This window comes from Schistocerca serialis, chromosome 8 (assembly GCF_023864345.2).
Source record: "Schistocerca serialis cubense isolate TAMUIC-IGC-003099 chromosome 8, iqSchSeri2.2, whole genome shotgun sequence".
Lineage (NCBI taxonomy): Eukaryota > Metazoa > Arthropoda > Insecta > Orthoptera > Acrididae > Schistocerca > Schistocerca serialis.
This window is the reverse complement of record NC_064645.1, coordinates 23,552,935-23,569,432: the sequence shown is the minus strand read 5'-3', so window position 1 is coordinate 23,569,432 and position 16,498 is coordinate 23,552,935. Positions and strand designations below refer to the sequence as shown.

The 16,498-nt window shown below is 52.6% G+C and overlaps 1 protein-coding gene across 1 annotated transcript in view; it reads left to right on the top strand.

The window, feature by feature from the left end:
* Window positions 1–16,498, top strand: part of LOC126416533 (mucin-5AC-like) — a 56,869-nt gene that overhangs the window by 10,157 nt on the left and 30,214 nt on the right. Inside the window, exon 2 of the mRNA XM_050084279.1 lies at window positions 11,788–15,113. Coding sequence (XP_049940236.1) covers window positions 11,788–15,113 — 3,326 coding nt within the window. The remainder of the gene's footprint in view (window positions 1–11,787; window positions 15,114–16,498) is intronic.

Here is a 16,498-nt window from a genome sequence, read left to right as displayed (position 1 = left end):
CCTGAAAGTTAAAATATAGTAATTGTCCAGTATACTAAAAGGATTATTTAGATGTATGTAGATGTGCGTATGGATACTAACCACACCGTGGCATCGTATTCGTAACGTGTCCTTCCGTGGCAACCTAATAATAATTCGCAGAATATTTTTTTTATTGATTTGAATATTTCTTTCACTTTTAACTACCCATAAGAAGAGAAACGTTACAGTGGACGCTAGTCTGCCATCTTCCCTGCTTAAGTGGAATATCGCATTGATGAAATTGCCTTCACAGGTTAACTGAAACTGTTTTCCATAGCCCAGGGAATTGCTACACCTAACACCTCATTCATAACTTAATAAGCTGCACAGTGCCAGAAACTAAGACTCTTCATATTAAAATGTACATATTAAAATATACAATTATGACTGGAAAGTCTGCCCTGAGAGTTCCCTACCGACATGTATGTTGCGAGTCTGTCTGATATCGAGAAGTGATCCGTGTCGATTGCTGGTACGGAGTCGATACACGCGGTATCTGTCACACGGTGCTACCCCATTAACTCTCGTAGCACTGAGTGCCTCACTTCGGGCTTGTGGCGTGAGGCTTTAGTTTCAGTTGGGAGTGAAAGCGGCAGTACCACAGTTTACGGTCAAAAGTGCGTATTTTGGACGGGAGTTCCATTTCCGGTGTTGGGCCGCCGTCTGCGAATCATTTCATTCGACCGCGATCCGGCGACTTGCGCGTAGGTGACAACGAAATGGAGGCGAGGGCGACAGCTACGGAGGCGGCTGTACGTGTTGTGCGGGCGGCGCCCTGGGTTCGTATCTCGCCGCTGTCGACTGCCTGACGGCTGAGCTGGTAAGTACGAAACACTCTTTGGTGATACCCCGCATAGTGCTGTTAAAGAGTACTGACTTTTTAATAGGCGCGCTACGAAAAAGCTAATCCGGGATGTCAGTACATGCTGTGTAACGAACTTTGGGCCACTTTAATTGCTTAAAGTGTTCTCACTTAGTTGGAAAAAGATGAAAAGTCAGTTGCTTCAGCGTACTCGGAGTACCTAAATGAAAATGGTTAGAACAAATGTTAATTCGAGATTTCTGGCGGTTTGTGTAGTAACTGCCTAGGGAGACTTAGCTTCGTAGTTCAGCTCTGTAGTCAAATTTCGTAGAATTTGCTCACAGGAAAGATCGACCACAACTGGCAAGTGTTGGAAGTCGGGCGCAAAGGGTGTTCCATAACTGGAAGTAGCTAACCATGTACATGTTCACTGTTACAGCTTTCACCAATAGCTATCGCGTGTCAGTTTGTGACGGGATAGTGGTTAGACTACAGTAGCGTGAAGACGCTGCCCCCCCGTGCGGTAGCAACGGATGTCAGACTTTACGATATCTAATAGACGTAAAGTGTATTTTTACGGTCTTTAAGCATATATCGTGTTTTGAGAATTTTTTGACGAAAAGCTAGACAAGATGCCGGATGTTCAAGTTTCGCCACATATCTCAAGTGAAATAGTTTCATTAGAATTCATCTCACTGTATCGTGAGTCTCCACAAGTATGGAAACTACAATCAAGGGTAGAAACGAAGTAGCACTGTCAATTACCAAAGTGTCAGTGCTGTATCTTTTAGGAATGGGTTAAGATGGGAATATATATCGTACCCATAGTAGAGACGGAAGCGCAACGAAATAAAAAGTAATAAAAGTTCACGGGTTCTTCAACGCGCGACGTGGGCTGCATATTCCAAAGTTTAAGCAACTGTCATAAAAGGACGAAATGAGCATAAATCTTCGCATCCCTGTTCCACTGAGAGCGAAGTAACATTAATAGTTACATGTTTCATTGACAATTGGAATAAAGTTCATGTAATCAGACTTGGAGAGAAACATTTCCTTTCGAGGAGTTTCGTAGGTAAATCACTCGCATTGTAAGCCATTCCCTGAACCAGCGTCTTTTTGTCATTTGTAGACGGCGTCGAAATCGAAGCCACAGCTTCTTTATCTGCATTAGTGGCCTCTGTCAAAATACGGGCAGGGTATGCTTCAAAGAGAGACAAGTGATAAACTCGTACCTGTTCGTGTTTCTTAAACTTGCCCTTTACTGGTTTCGGATTCGTCAAAGTTTGGTCGTTTATGGGGGTGTCAACTATCAGCACGAGGGATCGGAGGTACCTGTGACAGTGATTAATTCTGCCTTCGGAGAGCCACCGCACCTGTTGCAAGGACTAAATTCACATTTCCGCTCGCGACGAACTGCTATTTTTGTCGTCGTCACTATGGGTGGGATTCGTGGTTACTGAGTCATTTGAAATTGTGACCACGTATGAAGTGCAGAGAGATTTTGCGACCCCTTCCCCCCCCCCCCCCCCCCCCCCCCCCCTGCCACGGCCCCTGGAATCTTGGTTGTGTGACAGATCGGTCTGCAGCAGGGCTGCAGGTTTAAATTAGGTTGAAAGGTGAATTGGCGTAGCTAATGGATGTGAGTAAATGCCAAAGGTTGTGGTAAGACCGCTGTACGCGCGCCGACAAGTCGACGTATAGAACTTGTGTAGGCGTCTCGACCGACAAACTTTTCTTGTCGGGATATTGGGCGGCTGTGCCAACCGCCTGCTAGACGTTTGTCTTCAGTCAGTGTTTCTGGAGAGATCTGCACATGTTTGTGGGACACGTCGAGGAGTGTATCAATATACATGCAATAAATTAAGCTCTTTCCTCAGTTTTCAACGAATCAATAGTGACTTCGTCCAGAACAGAGCAAGTCGGCCGACCTTCCGTGTTTCTGTTTTTGTCTTTTATTTCAGATTCTTCGTTTCTTATGTATGTTCTATTTATTAGATTTGCTGCACCGCTGTGTAGTGTTTTCCAAATAAGTTTTAAACTTGGCTGCGTACATGAATTCAATGGTGGCGAAGCGTCCATGAAGGTTGAGGCCGAGCCTACCAAAAAAAAATCAAAATAATTCTCCGATACTGAATTTAAATGTTTTCAAATATTTTACGTTTGAACTTCATATATACACCCACAAGTAGAATGCATCACTAGCAGCAGTATAACCAATAGCAGCTCGAAATTCTGTGCTTCTTATAAACATGCGCAATAAGCCAGTTTCTTTTCCGTGATGGACTGGAGCTTCTGCAGCGTGGATACGGTTTTTAAAAGCTGACGTCATATTTTTCTGCTTCTCGCGAGCAGATGGATACACGCCTGTGTAACGTCTTTTTCGAGTTCTCTAACAGAGCACTACTTGGACCGGGAATACACTATCATTTATCTTTGTCAAAAATATGTGAAAGAAATTTGATGGTGTAATAAAGAACTTTGTCAAAACACGCGTGTCGTCAAATATGATCAAATCTTGGGCCTCCCCGTAGATTTGGTCATAGAAGTCGTTCATATTCTGTTCACTGAAATGTTAAATGTAATTGCTTCGTCGCTGGCGTCGCCACAGCTATTTGACGTCTCTTTAGTGTTTCTAAACATTGCTTCGAAGTCAGTTTCTGAGACTTTTTAAACAAACTAGCTTCGGCTGTAGTAGTGGGGGGGGGGGGGGGGGGGGGGGAGGAGACAGACCCATAGTGCCATAGTAGATGCTATCGATTGTGTTGATGGGAGGTGGAATACGCTGCAGGCGACTTCATGTCCACAAACACAGCTACAGCCGTCCAACTCTGCATCTGGAAACGTACATGCAGCAAGCCGGAATAGAGGATGTGGTCACTCAAAAATTCTTGTTTATCTTTCCTTTCTACTTCGTCCATTTTTGATTTCTGGATGCGACAAGTTAAAAAGCTCTTAATCTTTCGTACTATTATTAATTTTGTAGTTGTGGGTACACTAATTCCAGTAATTAAACTATTCAAAATTGGAAATTGTTCTCATAGTCCATAAAGTGTACTAAACGTTTTTACCTTCACATATTCCCCTTCGTTGCTTTATAAATCGTTTCACTCGATTCTGGAATTATTTTGATTGTTGCAATGTGATATTAGTGTGCTCGCGTGTATCAGGAAATCAGTGACACATTTTGTCTTCTGGACGTATAGCATTTCTAAGAGTATTCTCTTTTGAAACATGAGAAGCCACTTCACTGAGGAAATACTTACTCTCATCCATTTGTAAGAATTTTATATGTTAAGACTTGACTTCATACACTTGCAGCTGTCGTAACCAATTTTGCTGAATGTTTTCACTATCTAGAAGTAAAACCTAGGGCTTCATTCAAGTGTTTACTCTTTCTCTACCGCTTTTCTTCCAAATACACACACAATGCAATTGCGGTACTAGCAGCTGCAGCGCGTAAGTTACCGTCTGCCATCTTGAAATTTGACGAAAAATATGACAGTGTAATCCACTTTTTAGCGCCACGTCCAAGATCTTCGACGAATATTTGATATTCCTTTGTCAAAGAAATACGATGGTCTAATACTGGACTTAGCAGCGTCTTGCACGCCAGCAGCAAGTATAGAATAATGCGAAACACAAAGAACAAAAACACATTTATAATTAGTCTAAAATGTGAATTCATCATTGGATGTTGCTGCAAGATGACAGCTCGTGACAGACGCAGCTCGTGTTTTCATTGTTCCTCAGATTAAAATTTAGTAGCCTTACATATCCCATACGATAGTAGTACTGCAGAGTGTTCGTAGTTTCTCAAATCAACATAGGCATGCTTGCAGTGAAACCTCTAACATGAATTAAGCGGTAAGCAGTGGTGGTGATAAACCGACTAGTGAAGTATGTTTCGGTGTGTCCTGTCAGGTGTCAACAACAATGTCTTGACACGTTTGTCGAAAGAAAAACGGTAAGATGTGTAATATTTAAATCATTGTTGCAAAGCATGCTATTGCCGTCTACGTCAAACTCTCATGGACGCGTTTTTCATCACAAGACGCGCAAAAGTTTTTAGTTGAAAACCATGCATTCTTTACTTGTATCTCTGGATGAGTGTAAAAACGAAATCTGAAGCAGTTTCTCTTAAATTTTAGGGAAAATTTGTAAGAAGATTCCACACAATAGTAAAATTCAAAACGATGGTTAGGTGGCAGCGTTGTAAGGAACTACTTGTTTCGTTCGTACTGTGTGATGTTTGGAATGATTGACAGTTAATGGAATAAGTGGGGACTAGGCGAAGGGGCTTCAAAATTTTATTTCGGATGCTAAAAAGTACCAAGATTCAATTTGACATGCCACAGCATCTGTTAAATAAGAATTGCCCATGCTCTTTCAGAAGCAGCACGAACTATGAAACACGAGAAGGCTACCGAAACAGAAGTATAGTAGATGCATTACGACTATCTGCTTTTCAGCATGGCAAAAGTTATCTTCTGATCACCAGATTCGCCTTTTTCTACTGCAGCTGTAGAAATAGATTTTCCAGCATACAAGTATCTTGTTCGACATCCTGCAAGGTAAAACTTTGGACTTACGAAGCTGTATGACTGAAACAGAAAACTGCATTAAGCCTAGTGACACTGTGTAAAACGCGAAGTGGAAGGTTAGAAACTTATAAATTCTGCAGGAGTATGTATTCAGAAATGAAGAAGGCTAGTATTAGAGGTAATTGACACAGTAGTAGTAAACACGGAAACTAGATTACAGGACAACCGTGAAACAATTTCCCTATACGTAATGTAAAAAACTACTTAAAATATATCCTTTGACAATGAAAAACTGAAGACAACAGTTTCTGTACAGCAGTTAGGATAAACGTCTGGAGCTCCAGGACCTCCTTCAATCCATTATAAACAATTAATTAAAGAAAGCGTTCTCTGGATGAGTGAAATGACTGTCGTTGGTTCTTACAATTCCACGAACCACCGTGTCTTGAAGAAATAAATAAGCGTGAACGCTGAAACGCGTTAAAGCATACGTTCACAACACATTGGCAAGTGACATTGTCCAGCTTGACTGTGTTGGCTGTAGAGAAGGGAACTTGGAAATAAATTCGGCAGGATTTCATATCTCTCGTCACCGGTTTAAGCCCAGGAAAATGGGCTGGATGACAGAACAACTTTATAAATAGGTTAAACTCTGCATTCCTAAGTATTACATCTTGATGAATGTGTACGTGTTCAATATTTCTTGCGTTTATTTATAAAAAAATTTGTAGTTTGCCTTAGTGGAAATGACTTATTTTTAGTGTTTAAGAATAGTTCAGATGCGTTCGAATTAGTGATTCTCAACCTAATCTACCAAAAATGTCACGTTTCGCCATTGGAATTACAACGTTTGTCAACGTCTTTTATTTTGCTTAACCGTGCTGTATTTCCTCGGTCAAGTGTAAATCGCTTTGCAGAGAAATGAATCATTGAGTCAATAATTGTGTGCATACAACAGCACTGAATCTGAAGTCCGGTTAAATCCTCCCAGTGGCTAGAAATCGTAATGTAGCGAGACGCTTCTCCTCGCAGCTTACAACCTACGATGTATTTATTTTTCGTTAAGAACGGTTTGATATTCAGCAGTTCTCAGATATTACGAAAATCATAAGCTACCGTCTAAGTAACAAAGTAAGTCAACTACTTTCCTTCTGTTAGCCACTTCTTTGCCAGCATTTATCTTGGCTTGTCTGGCCTTGTTACTCTTCAGACAGCCAAGACAGACTCCCATTTCTGTTCCTGTGTAAAACCAACAGGAATCGCGTACACACTTATCATATCAACAAATCACAACACGGGGCACTGTGATCGCGTACTGCAGTCGGTTACGAAACTGGTTCGTTGGTCGACCGACACAACAGTACGTGAGGACCTAGGTCTCACCTTAACACAGAGTGAGGTGGTGCAGTGGCTAGCACACTGGACTCGCATTCGGGAGGACGACGGTTCAATCCCGTGTCCGGCCATCCTGATTTAGGTTTTCCGTGATTTCCCTAAATCGCTCCAGGCAAATGCCGGGATTGTTTCTTCGAAAGGGCCCGGCCGACTTCCTTTCCTAATCCGTTGAGACCGATGACCTCGCTGTGTGGTCTGCTCCCCGAAAACAACCCAACCGACCTCGCCTTAACAGAACGACTCACAGTGCAGCCCAGTGTTTCCGTTCGCGCCATATTTACACGTCTTTCGCCGTAGTTGCCACACCAAGCATAAAAACCAAAGCCGCAAGGCAACCGGAGACCCCTGCGGGTCCGGGGATTAGAATAGGCCCGAGGTATTCCTGCCTGTCGTGAGACTCCTTTTAGTTGCCTCTTACGTTTCACCCTATATTTGACGATTCCCTGTAGGGTTTGACCTCCATTTTTGAAAACTTTCCCGAAGAGCGAGCCAATTTGGGAAAGACGCCTTACATGGTGCATAGTGTCAATGTCCTGAGACACCTCGCATCGTTCATTGATGTAGATCGGCACATCTGTTCATTCTCCAATTGTTGGGTGAGGTCACCCACCTGGGTAGGTATTTTTCCATAATCTGTGCAGTATGTTTTCTCCATTGACGATGCTAATAGACTTCTTTGCTTGGTTGCACCTGATATCCACCACAGTAGCCAGTCTGTTGTGGTGAGGCCACCATGTACCCTGTTGGTTTAGCACCCTGACCACACAGGGTTTGCCGGCTGCAGTGGTCTCGCGGTTCTAGGCACTCAGTCCGGAACCCTGGGACTGCTACGGTCGCAGGTTCGAATCCTGCCTCGGGCATGGATGTGTGTGATATCCTTAGGTTAGTTAGGTTTAAGTAGTTCTAAGTTCTAGGGGACTGATGACCTTAGAAGTTAAGTCCCATAGTGCTCCGAGCCATTTGAACCACACAGGGTTCGGCCTGCTGATGCCTGCGCCGTTAACTCTCCATGTATGTGGTGAAACACCACCAGTCTCTAAGTGTTCACGAGCTGAATTCAATGCAAAGAAGTATGAACACCAAATCGTTCCTTCCCTGACCATACCATGGGAGGAGTGTCATAAGGATGGTAGCGAATCTTACTCGCCCCAGTACCTTGTATGTTCGAGAGCTGATGGGGAATCTTTCGTGACGATGAAGCCTCAATTTTTTGTTGAGCATTTCGAGAACAAGTTTGGGGAGGTGGAGGACTGGTCCAAAGGTTTACACTTCGTCTTGCGTGTCCACTGGGGTCCAAGGGATAATCAGGTTGCCACCAGTGCCTTCATCTTGGCCTTTTAGGGTGATACATTGCCCGAGGACGTCAAGGAGATAGTTTACCACTGTGATGTAAAGCCCTGTATCGCTCCCCCGCTGCAGTGCTTTAAGTGCTGTAACTTTGACCATATGTCTACCCACGGTACTTCCAGCATCATTGCATATGCGAATCACATCCCAATACTACATGTGCCCTGCCTCCCATCTGTGTCAACTGCAGAGAGCACCATTTGCCTTGCTCACCTGACAGCAGGATTCTCCAGAAAGAAAGGAAAATCATGGAGTGGAAGACCCTGGACCAACTCACCTACACTGACTCTAAGAGAAAATTTGAACACTTGCAGTGGCATAAGACGATGACATACACACAGGATGCAACAACAGTTCTGGCACCATCAGCTCCACCAACCCATGGCACATCTCGGAGCTGGAAGACTATACCTGCCCCCTTGATGGTCAGGTGCATTTCCCTACCTGTTGCTCCTGCACCTCCCACTTTGGGAGTAACACCCACCAACCATAGGGGACATCCATCCCCATTTCTAAAGTGGAGGAGTGCAAGTCTTCTTTGCTTCTCCCACTAGGAAAGGGTCTCTTGGGTCGCTCCCTTCCCAGGTTTCTTCTAGTTGGAAAGAAGACACCTGCCAGTGGCTGAAGAGCCCAAGAGCAGCTGGTGGTAGAGCTCCATGCTCATCCTGAGTCCCAGAGGCTGAGCCAGTGAAGTCCTCCCAGCCAGAGAAACCCAAGAAGCAGCGAGAGAAATCAAAAAAGAAAACCCCTAAGACCAAGGAAATTGCTACATAAAAGCTCTGCAGCTGAGGATGTGGCGGAGATTTTGGCATCCTGAGGACCTAGATCTCGCCACACCATCGGACACAATGGGTACAGACTGCTCAGGCAATAAATCGGTGGCAGCAGGTGACTGAGGCGTAACCTCCCTCATTGAACGTTCCATACCCTCCCATTCTCAAGATGTCAGCCTGCAGTGGAAGTGAGGCGTTTTTTTCCACTGCCAGGCTGAGCTACAGCAACTGTTAAACTTTACACCTGCTATCTCGTTTGCTGTCCAGGAAACCTGGTTCCCAGTAATGCGGCCCCTGACCTGGGTGGCTATAAGGGATATTACAGGAACTGTAGCAACTATAATCAAGAGTCAGGTGGAATTTGCATTTATATCCTAAATGGTCAGTAGTGAACACGTACCACTTAAAACCCCTCTTGAAGTTGTGGCTGTCAGAATGACGTGGGAAATAACTGTCTGCAATGTATATCTTCCTCCAGATGGTGCAGTACCCCTGAATGTATTAGCTGCACTGATTGATAAACTCCGTAAACCTTTACTACTTATGGGAGATTTTAATTCCCATAACTCTGTGTGAACTGGTACCATGATTACTTACTGAGGCAGAGATAAAGAAACTTTACTTTCGCAATTCAACCTGTGCCTCTTAAATACTGGGGTCGCCACACATTTCAATGTGGCTCATGGTAGTTACTCGGCCATTGATTTATCAAATTGCAGCCCAGGACTTCCCCCATCTATCCACTGGAGTGCACATTACGACCTGTGTGGTAGTGACCCTTCCCCATTTTCCTGTCACTGCCCCAGCATCAGGCACCTGGACGCCTGCCCAGATGGGCTTTGAACAAGTGGGACTGGGGAACTTTCACCTCTGCTGTCACTGCTGAATCTCCCCCACACGGTAACATAGATGTGATAGTTGAGCAGGTGATTAGCACAATGGTTCCTGCAGTAGAAAACGCTGTGTGTCCCTATTTAGGGTGCCTGAGGCATAAGGCAGTCCCTCGGTGATCTCCAGAAGTCGCTGAAGCCATTAAGGAGCATCGGTGAGCTTTACTGCAGCATAAGGCTGGACCACATCATAGCCTCTAAATGGCTTCATGCCTGTGTTCACTACTTTATCAAACAATGAAAGGAGTGTTGGGAGTTACACATCTCCACCATTGGGTTCCACACTTCACCTTCCGAAGTCTGGCCAAAGATCAAACGTCTTTTCGGGTACCAGGCCCTAACGACTGTCCCTGGTGTTAACATAAATAGCGAGTTATGTACCGACGCAAACGCCACTGCGGAACATTTTCCTCAGAGATTCCCCCCCAAGCCTTCCCCCTATGGGTCTGGGGTAAGAAGAGGCCCGAGGTATTCCTGCCTGTCGTAAGAGGCGACTAAAAGGAGTTTCAACCATTTCGGCCTTCCATGTGATGGTCCCCCTTGGGGTTTGACCTCCATTTTTCGAAATTCTGCACAAGTACGAGCCTTTTGGGGAAGGACACCTTAGGTGGTGTACCACTGGTCCTCAGTGCACTAAGACCTTGGCACTCAGTATTGTACCGGCGTTGTAACCATACCCATTATTCCTCAAATTGGGCCTAAACGCCTGATGGGTTGTACAAGTTACGCCCATAGTGCGTCCCCATCTGCATCTACGATCATGATGGACTTTCCATAGCACCAGAAATCCAGCATGGTAGCCAGCCCATTGTGGTGGGGTCGTCATGTACCCTCTAGGTTGTAGCTCCCTGACAACACAGGGATCATACTGCCGATACCTGAGCTGCACCCTCCCCATGTCGGCCAAGGAGTAGATGCCCGTCTCCTTGGGGCATCAAGACTCCCGGCAACGGTCATCCTGCCAGGTGGCCCTTGCTGAGGCTGGGTGGCGCCTGTGGGGAGAGCCCCTGGTCGGAGTGGGTGGTATCGGGGCGGACGTTTCGCAGATGAAACGTCAACACGTATCAGGTCGCTCTGCGGCCGAGTCTTTAAAAAGGAAAGGTACTGTTTCTAGTTCTGGTTCTCCTGCCCTTTCCCCCTTGGCCACTCCCTGGGAGGAGGGACAGGCCCGCCGGCTTGGGGCGAAGTACTTCCCCCGCTATTTGGTCTGTTCTCGAACCGATGGGGAGACGTTCGCCACCTCCAAGCCCATGTTCTTTGTTCAGCACATTGAGGACATCTTCGGGGAAATCTAGGCTCTTAGTAAAATGCTTTCGGGGTCCGTTCTTATAAAGACCACCTCCGCCACACAGTCGGCGGCGCTCCAGGCGTGCGACTGCCTAGGGGACATCCCAGTGTCCATTGTCCTTCATCTGGCACTAAATAGGACGCAGGGGGTTATTTTTCATCGGGACCTCCTGCTGCAATCTGATGAGGAGCTCAGGGCCAACCTGGAGCGCCGGGGCGTGCATTTCGTCCGGCGAGTCCAGCGTGGCCCCAAAGACCGTCGCATCGACACCGGGGCCTTCATCCTCGCCTTTGAGGGGGACGTTCTCCCGGAGAAGGTAAAGGTGATGTGCTACCGGTGCGACGTGCGACCTTACGTCCTGCCTCCTATGTGCTGTTTTCGGTGTTTGCGCTTTGGGCACATGTCGTCTCAGTGTGAGGCTGAGCCCCTTTGTGGCGACTGTGGATGTCCTCTTCGTGAGGAACATACATGCACCCCACCACCTCAGTGCATTAATTGTCCTGGCATCCACTTGCCCAGATCCTCAGACTGCCCCGCATATCAGAAGGAGAAGAAGATACAAGAACTCAAAACTTTGGATCGGCTCTCTTATTCTGAGGCCAGGAAGAAGTATGACCGCCTCCATCCAATACCATTGACCACTTCGTTTGCCTCAGTTGTGTCCACTCCTTCCGCGGTATCCTCACCCCTATCCTGTCCCCCCTCAGCCTCCTCCCCCCATCCGGGGTCTCTGCCTCTGCCTCCCAAATCCTCCTCACCCTCCTCCTCACCCTCCTCCTCACCCTCCTCCTCACCCTCCTCCTCACCCTCCTCCTCGCCCTCCTCCTCGCCCTCCTCCTCGCCCTCCTCCTCGCCCTCCTCCTCGCCCTCCTCCTCGCCCTCCTCCTCGCCCTCCTCCTCGCCCTCCTCCTCGCCCTCCTCCTCGCCCTCCTCCTCGCCCTCCTCCTCGCCCTCCTCCTCGCCCTCCTCCTCGCCCTCCTCCTCGCCCTCCTCCTCGCCCTCCTCCTCGCCCTCCTCCTCGCCCTCCTCCTCGCCCTCCTCCTCGCCCTCCTCCTCGCCCTCCTCCTCGCCCTCCTCCTCGCCCTCCTCCTCGCCCTCCTCCTCGCCCTCCTCCTCGCCCTCCTCCTCGCCCTCCTCCTCGCCCTCCTCCTCGCCCTCCTCCTCGCCCTCCTCCTCGCCCTCCTCCTCGCCCTCCTCCTCGCCCTCCTCCTCGCCCTCCTCCTCGCCCTCCTCCTCGCCCTCCTCCTCGCCCTCCTCCTCGCCCTCCTCCTCGCCCTCCTCCTCGCCCTCCTCCTCGCCCTCCTCCTCGCCCTCCTCCTCGCCCTCCTCCTCGCCCTCCTCCTCGCCCTCCTCCTCGCCCTCCTCCTCGCCCTCCTCCTCGCCCTCCTCCTCGCCCTCCTCCTCGCCCTCCTCCTCGCCCTCCTCCTCGCCCTCCTCCTCGCCCTCCTCCTCGCCCTCCTCCTCGCCCTCCTCCTCGCCCTCCTCCTCGCCCTCCTCCTCGCCCTCCTCCTCGCCCTCCTCCTCGCCCTCCTCCTCGCCCTCCTCCTCGCCCTCCTCCTCGCCCTCCTCCTCGCCCTCCTCCTCGCCCTCCTCCTCGCCCTCCTCCTCGCCCTCCTCCTCGCCCTCCTCCTCGCCCTCCTCCTCGCCCTCCTCCTCGCCCTCCTCCTCGCCCTCCTCCTCGCCCTCCTCCTCGCCCTCCTCCTCGCCCTCCTCCTCGCCCTCCTCCTCGCCCTCCTCCTCGCCCTCCTCCTCGCCCTCCTCCTCGCCCTCCTCCTCGCCCTCCTCCTCGCCCTCCTCCTCGCCCTCCTCCTCGCCCTCCTCCTCGCCCTCCTCCTCGCCCTCCTCCTCGCCCTCCTCCTCGCCCTCCTCCTCGCCCTCCTCCTCGCCCTCCTCCTCGCCCTCCTCCTCGCCCTCCTCCTCGCCCTCCTCCTCGCCCTCCTCCTCGCCCTCCTCCTCGCCCTCCTCCTCGCCCTCCTCCTCGCCCTCCTCCTCGCCCTCCTCCTCGCCCTCCTCCTCGCCCTCCTCCTCGCCCTCCTCCTCGCCCTCCTCCTCGCCCTCCTCCTCGCCCTCCTCCTCGCCCTCCTCCTCGCCCTCCTCCTCGCCCTCCTCCTCGCCCTCCTCCTCGCCCTCCTCCTCGCCCTCCTCCTCGCCCTCCTCCTCGCCCTCCTCCTCGCCCTCCTCCTCGCCCTCCTCCTCGCCCTCCTCCTCGCCCTCCTCCTCGCCCTCCTCCTCGCCCTCCTCCTCGCCCTCCTCCTCGCCCTCCTCCTCGCCCTCCTCCTCGCCCTCCTCCTCGCCCTCCTCCTCGCCCTCCTCCTCGCCCTCCTCCTCGCCCTCCTCCTCGCCCTCCTCCTCGCCCTCCTCCTCGCCCTCCTCCTCGCCCTCCTCCTCGCCCTCCTCCTCGCCCTCCTCCTCGCCCTCCTCCTCGCCCTCCTCCTCGCCCTCCTCCTCGCCCTCCTCCTCGCCCTCCTCCTCGCCCTCCTCCTCGCCCTCCTCCTCGCCCTCCTCCTCGCCCTCCTCCTCGCCCTCCTCCTCGCCCTCCTCCTCGCCCTCCTCCTCGCCCTCCTCCTCGCCCTCCTCCTCGCCCTCCTCCTCGCCCTCCTCCTCGCCCTCCTCCTCGCCCTCCTCCTCGCCCTCCTCCTCGCCCTCCTCCTCGCCCTCCTCCTCGCCCTCCTCCTCGCCCTCCTCCTCGCCCTCCTCCTCGCCCTCCTCCTCGCCCTCCTCCTCGCCCTCCTCCTCGCCCTCCTCCTCGCCCTCCTCCTCGCCCTCCTCCTCGCCCTCCTCCTCGCCCTCCTCCTCGCCCTCCTCCTCGCCCTCCTCCTCGCCCTCCTCCTCGCCCTCCTCCTCGCCCTCCTCCTCGCCCTCCTCCTCGCCCTCCTCCTCGCCCTCCTCCTCGCCCTCCTCCTCGCCCTCCTCCTCGCCCTCCTCCTCGCCCTCCTCCTCGCCCTCCTCCTCGCCCTCCTCCTCGCCCTCCTCCTCGCCCTCCTCCTCGCCCTCCTCCTCGCCCTCCTCCTCGCCCTCCTCCTCGCCCTCCTCCTCGCCCTCCTCCTCGCCCTCCTCCTCGCCCTCCTCCTCGCCCTCCTCCTCGCCCTCCTCCTCGCCCTCCTCCTCGCCCTCCTCCTCGCCCTCCTCCTCGCCCTCCTCCTCGCCCTCCTCCTCGCCCTCCTCCTCGCCCTCCTCCTCGCCCTCCTCCTCGCCCTCCTCCTCGCCCTCCTCCTCGCCCTCCTCCTCGCCCTCCTCCTCGCCCTCCTCCTCGCCCTCCTCCTCGCCCTCCTCCTCGCCCTCCTCCTCGCCCTCCTCCTCGCCCTCCTCCTCGCCCTCCTCCTCGCCCTCCTCCTCGCCCTCCTCCTCGCCCTCCTCCTCGCCCTCCTCCTCGCCCTCCTCCTCGCCCTCCTCCTCGCCCTCCTCCTCGCCCTCCTCCTCGCCCTCCTCCTCGCCCTCCTCCTCGCCCTCCTCCTCGCCCTCCTCCTCGCCCTCCTCCTCGCCCTCCTCCTCGCCCTCCTCCTCGCCCTCCTCCTCGCCCTCCTCCTCGCCCTCCTCCTCGCCCTCCTCCTCGCCCTCCTCCTCGCCCTCCTCCTCGCCCTCCTCCTCGCCCTCCTCCTCGCCCTCCTCCTCGCCCTCCTCCTCGCCCTCCTCCTCGCCCTCCTCCTCGCCCTCCTCCTCGCCCTCCTCCTCGCCCTCCTCCTCGCCCTCCTCCTCGCCCTCCTCCTCGCCCTCCTCCTCGCCCTCCTCCTCGCCCTCCTCCTCGCCCTCCTCCTCGCCCTCCTCCTCGCCCTCCTCCTCGCCCTCCTCCTCGCCCTCCTCCTCGCCCTCCTCCTCGCCCTCCTCCTCGCCCTCCTCCTCGCCCTCCTCCTCGCCCTCCTCCTCGCCCTCCTCCTCGCCCTCCTCCTCGCCCTCCTCCTCGCCCTCCTCCTCGCCCTCCTCCTCGCCCTCCTCCTCGCCCTCCTCCTCGCCCTCCTCCTCGCCCTCCTCCTCGCCCTCCTCCTCGCCCTCCTCCTCGCCCTCCTCCTCGCCCTCCTCCTCGCCCTCCTCCTCGCCCTCCTCCTCGCCCTCCTCCTCGCCCTCCTCCTCGCCCTCCTCCTCGCCCTCCTCCTCGCCCTCCTCCTCGCCCTCCTCCTCGCCCTCCTCCTCGCCCTCCTCCTCGCGCTCCTCCTCGCCCTCCTCCTCGCGCTCCTCCTCCTCCCCACCGCCTGAGAAGCGATCATCTTCTCAGGCGTCCATTGGGAAAACGTTCCGGACGCCAGCTTCCGAGGTCCGGCGTTCGAAAACGGACCCCGCGCGTGAGGACCTTCTTCGGGTCCAGCCCACCATCCCTGTGCCTCCTCGGCCTTCCAAGAAGACCTCCAAGAAGAAGTCTCTATCCCCCTCTCCACCCCGGCGCGTTTCGTCTGACGCTCCATCCGTGAGTTGCTGCTCCCGGCCGTCCTCAGTTTCGCTGGGACGCTCTGCTGCCAGGTGCTCAGCTGGCCTCTCGTCGGCAAATGATGCTGCCCCTCCTACACAACCAGGGACAGCGGCCGCAGCTGGCGACGACTCGATGGAACAGGATCTGCCTCCCGCTGGTTGTAGCGTTGTTCCCTCGAAACCTGGCCCTCCGTGGACGTTGAGGTGACCAGCTCTTCCCCCGTCTCGTTCCTCCTCTTTTTTGACTAGTGATGACCTTGTTACATTGGAACATAAGAGGTATTCGATCTAATCGGGAGGAATTACAACTGCTCCTCCGCCTGCACTGTCCGCTCGTCCTTGGTCTCCAGGAAACCAAGTTGCGCCTGACCGATCATATTGCCTTTACCCACTATACCTCGGAGCAGTATGACCTCACCCCTGTGGACGGTATCCGAGCTCATGGTGGAGTCATGTTGCTCGTTCAGGACGATGTCTATTACCACCCCATCACATTGACCACCCCACTCCAAGCAATAGCTGTCCGTATTACTCTTTCTGCTTTTACTTTTTCAGTTTGTACCATCTGCACTCCATCGTCATCTGCTGTTAGTCGGGCTGACATGATGAACCTGATCGTTCAGCTTCCCCCGCCGTTTTTATTGTTTGGCGACTTCAATGCCCATCATCCCCTTTGGGGCAATCCTGCATCCTGTCAAAGAGGCTCACTCTTGGCGTATGTCTTCAACCATTTCAATCTTGTCTGCCTCAATACTGGTGCCCCGACTTTCCTCTCAGACTCTACTCATACCTACTCCCACTTGGACCTACCGATCTGTTCTACCACTCTTGCCCATCGGTTCGAGTGGTATGTCCTTTCTGACACCTATTTGAGCGACCACTTTCCCTGTGTCGTTCGTCTCCTACACCACACCCCATCGAGCTGGAACATACCGAAAGCTGACTGGGTACTTTACTTCTCCCTGGTGACCTTTCCGGACCACGATTTTTTCAGTTGTGACAGTCAGGTCGAATACCTCACGGCTGTTATCATCAATGCT